At 43.2% G+C, this 4,217-nt stretch overlaps 1 protein-coding gene across 1 annotated transcript in view; it reads left to right on the forward strand.

Annotated features, from left to right (window-relative positions):
• PSPH (phosphoserine phosphatase) overlaps positions 1-4,217 on the forward strand; it is a 29,642-nt gene that overhangs the window by 21,245 nt on the left and 4,180 nt on the right. The window contains exon 5 of the mRNA XM_017516375.2: positions 1,584-1,732. Coding sequence (XP_017371864.1) covers positions 1,584-1,732 — 149 coding nt within the window. The remainder of the gene's footprint in view (positions 1-1,583; positions 1,733-4,217) is intronic.

Here is a 4,217-nt window from a genome sequence, read left to right on the forward strand (position 1 = left end):
AGGCATGTGCCACCACACCTGGCTAATTTTTTTTGTATTTTCAGCAGAGACGGGGTTTCTTCATGTTGGTCAGGCTGGTGTCCAACTCCCAACCTCAGGTGATCCTCCCGCCTTGACCTCCCAAAGTACTGGGATTACAGGTGTGACCTACTATGCCTGGCCCAAATATTTTTAAAATGTACATATATTAATAGAGCATTCTTGAATGGTCTAGAGATAGAGATCATTGGAAAAAGAAGTCAAGAATGAGTGCGTGAGCAGGAATTTCTGATGTTACAGAAAAATAAAAAATAAAAATAAAGAATAAATGTGGTAGTTACTGTAAGAATAGAAATAATTGATCAAAAATCAGCTAGAATTTCCTCTTGGGTGACATTATATAGTAACATTTTAAATTTAATATATTAAGGTCACTCGAGGTGGCTTAAGAGTTCGACACCAGCCTAGCCAACGTGGCAAAACCCCGTCTTTAATAAAAATACAAAACACAGACAGCGTGGTGGTAAGTGTCTGTAATCCCAGCTACTTGGGAGGCTGAGACACGAGAATGTCTTGAACCTAGGAGGCAGAGGCAGCAGTGAGCCGAGATGACACCACTGCACTCCAGCTTGGGCAACAGAGCGAGATTCTGTCTCATAAATAAATAAATAAATGTGATATATTACTATTTTACAGTGTTCTGCCACCTCAGCAATGTTTGAGAATTACTGGAACCTTAAAGGATACAACAAATTCACCCCTAGGTATTTATGACCTAATAGAGCCACCTCTACAACTGATATTGGTAGTCTGAAAACATAGTTGGCCAGGTGTGGTGGCTCACACCTGTAATCTCAGCACTTTTGGAGGCCGAGGCAGGAGAATGACATGAACCTAGGAGTTCCAGACCAGCCTGGGCAACATAGCAAGATTCCATTTCTTTTTTTGAGACAGTAGGTGCCTGCTACCATGTCTGGCTAATTTTTGCATTTTTTTAGTAGAGATGGGGTTTCACCATGTTGGCCAGGCTAGTTTTGAACTCCTGACCTCAGGTGATCTGCCTGCCTTGACCTCCCAAAGTATAGGGATTACAGGTGTGAGCCACTAAGCCCAGCTAGCAAGACCCCATTTCTATAATCATAATCATAAAAGAAAATTTTAGGCCGGGCTTGGTGATCACAAGGTCAGGAGATTGAGACCATCCTGGCCAATGTGGTGAAACCCCGTCTCTACTAAAATACAAGAAACTAGCCGGGCGTGGTGGTGCACGCCTGTAGTCCCAGCTACTCAGGAGGCTGAGGCAGGGGAATTGCGTGAACCCAGGAAGAGGAGGTTGCAGTAAGCCGAGATCACACCACTGCATTCCAGCTTGGGCAACAGAGCAGGACTCTGACCAAAAAAAAAAAAAAAAAAAAAAAAATTTTTAAAAAGCAAAGCTTGTTTATTCCCAGGAACAGGTGTGGAGCTCCAGGCTGTGTGACTGTAGCAAGGGCCATTTTTAGCCTTCTCAGTGTCATTTAAGTGAAGAAATCATCTATGCAGAAAGCTGTCACTGGTAAGACACTTTTGTGAGTCTTTAACCCTGTTTCTACTGCTCTTTTAAGGTGAATATGCAGGTTTTGATGAGACGCAGCCAACAGCCGAATCTGGTGGAAAAGGAAAAGTGATTAAACTTTTAAAGGAAGAGTTTCATTTTAAGAAAATCATCATGGTTGGAGATGGAGCCACAGACATGGAAGCCTGTCCTCCTGCTGTATGTATGAAGGGTGCTAATTTTTTTTCAGGTTGTACTTTTGTTTTATCTATCTATCTATTTATTTATTTTGAGACAGAGTTTTGCTCTTGTTGCCCAGGCTGGAGTGCAATGGTGCCATCTTGGCTCATGGCAACCTCTGCCTCCTGAGTTTTCAAGCAATTCTTGTGCCTCATCCTCCCCAGTAGTTTGGATTACAGGCAGCCACCACCACACCCAGCCAATTTTTGGATTTTTAGTACAGACAGGGTTTCACCATGTAGGCCACGCTGCTCTCCAACTCCTGACCTCAGATGATCCGCCCACCTCGGCCTCCCAAAGTGCTGGGATTACAGGCATGAGCTCCCACAGCCAGCCGTGCTTTTGTTTTAGACAGCTCATTTATCCTGTAATCCCAGCACTTTGGGAGGCCAAGGCAGGAAGATCGCTTGAGCACAGAAGTTTGAGACCAACCTAGGCAACATATTGAGACCCCATCTCTACAAAATAAATAAATAAGATAAACTAAAATAGTAGATTTAGAACTACATAAGATTTAAAACAGGAGTTAAAAACAACTCTCTTTACAAGATAAGAAATGAAATAATAAAAACAAATTCAAACTTGTCATGTCAGCTGACTTTATACAAACCCAAGAAAAGTTATGAATAAGGAACTAAAATCTTTTAAAACTTGTAACAATGCCTTATCCCTGTAGTATGACCACCACCTTTTAGCCTCGGTGTGTGCTCAATAGTTGGTTTCATTTCCCCAAATAATACCATCAACAATTCTTTTTTTAAAATGTAAGATGGGGTCTTGCTCTGTCACCCAGGCTGGAGTGTAGTGGCGTGATCTCGGCTCACTTCAGCCTCCGCCACCTGGGTTCAAGTGATTCTTCTGCCTCAGCCTCCTGAGTAGCTGGGACTACAGGCACATGCCACCATGCCCGGCTAATTTTTGTATTTTTAGTAGAGACGGGGTTTCACCATATTGGCCAGGATAGTCTCGAACTCCTGACCTCATGATCCGCCCACCTCGGCCTCTCAAAGTGCTGGGATTACAGGTGTGAGCCACTGCACCCGGCCCTAACAACTCTTATAACCAAGATTTTAATATCATTTTACACTTTCTGTACTAGTTCCTCATACATTACCTCATTTAATCCTCAGAACAGCCCTTCGAAGTCAAATATTATGTTTTGTTTTGTTTTAGACAGAGTCTCACTCTGTTACCCAGGCTGAAGTGCAGTGGTGTGCTCTCAGCTCACTGCAGCCTCCACTCCAGGTTCAAGTGATTCCCCCACCTTAGCCCCCCAAATAGCTGGGACCACAAACACATGCCACCACGCCCAGCTAAGACTTTGTATTTTTGGTAGAGGCAAGGTTTCACCATGTTGCCCAGGCTGATCTCGAACTCCTGAGCTCAAGCAATCTGCCCCGCCTCGGCCTCCTGAAATGATGCTATCACAGGCGTGAACCAGCTTGCTGCTTCTTCTAATAGGGGAACTGAGGCTTGCAGAGATTATATAATTTACTTGCAATGTATCAAAGCATTTTATTTATTTTTATTTATTTATTTATTTTCTGGAGACAGGGTCTTGCTATGCTGCCCAGGCTGGAGTGCAGTGGTGTGATCATAGCTTATCACAGCGCTGAACTTCTGGGGTGAAACAATCCTCCCACCTCAGCCTCCTGGGTAGCTGGGATTACAGGTACGCACCACTGCATCCGACAGCGTCACAGCATTTTATTCCTCTGCATCAACATCATTTTCTGAAACTAGTGGAGGTTTTATTTATTTATTTATTGAGACATAATTATTATTATGTCTCAATAAATAGTCTCTCTGTATCTCTATATATATATATATAGATAATATATATCGCTCTCTCTCTATATATATATAACATATATATCATATATATATATATATAGAGAGAGAGAGAGAGAGATTGAGAGAGAGAGAGAGAGGGAGAGAGACAGACTTCAAGCAATTCTCATGCCTCAGCCTCCCAAGTAGCTGGGACCGCAGGTGCCCACCATCACACCTGGCTAAAATTTTGTATTTTGTATATGTATGTGTGTATATATATATACATAAAGAGAGAAAGAGAGAGAGAGAGAGAGCGCACGCGCGCTGAAGTTTTTACCACCTGGTTTTCTGAGATCTAAAACTAGGGATTGTCTAAAAAAAAAAAATAGGCTGGGCATGGTGGCTTACGCCTATAATCCCAGTACTTTGGGAGGCCGAGGCAGGTGGATCACGAGTTCAGGAGTTCGAGACCAGCCCACCTGACCAAGATGGTGAAACCCTGTCTCTACCAAAAATACAAAAATTAGCTGGGTGCGGTGGTGGGCACCTGTAATCCCAGCTACCAGGGAGGTTGAGGCAGGAGAATCGCTTGAACCTGGGAGGCAGAGGTTGCAGTGAGCCAAGATCATGCCACTGCAGTCTAGCCTGGGTAACAGAGCAAGACTATATCTCAAAAGAAAAATAATAAATA

This window comes from Cebus imitator, unplaced genomic scaffold (assembly GCF_001604975.1).
Source record: "Cebus imitator isolate Cc_AM_T3 unplaced genomic scaffold, Cebus_imitator-1.0 Scaffold581, whole genome shotgun sequence".
Classification (NCBI taxonomy): Eukaryota; Metazoa; Chordata; class Mammalia; order Primates; family Cebidae; genus Cebus; species Cebus imitator.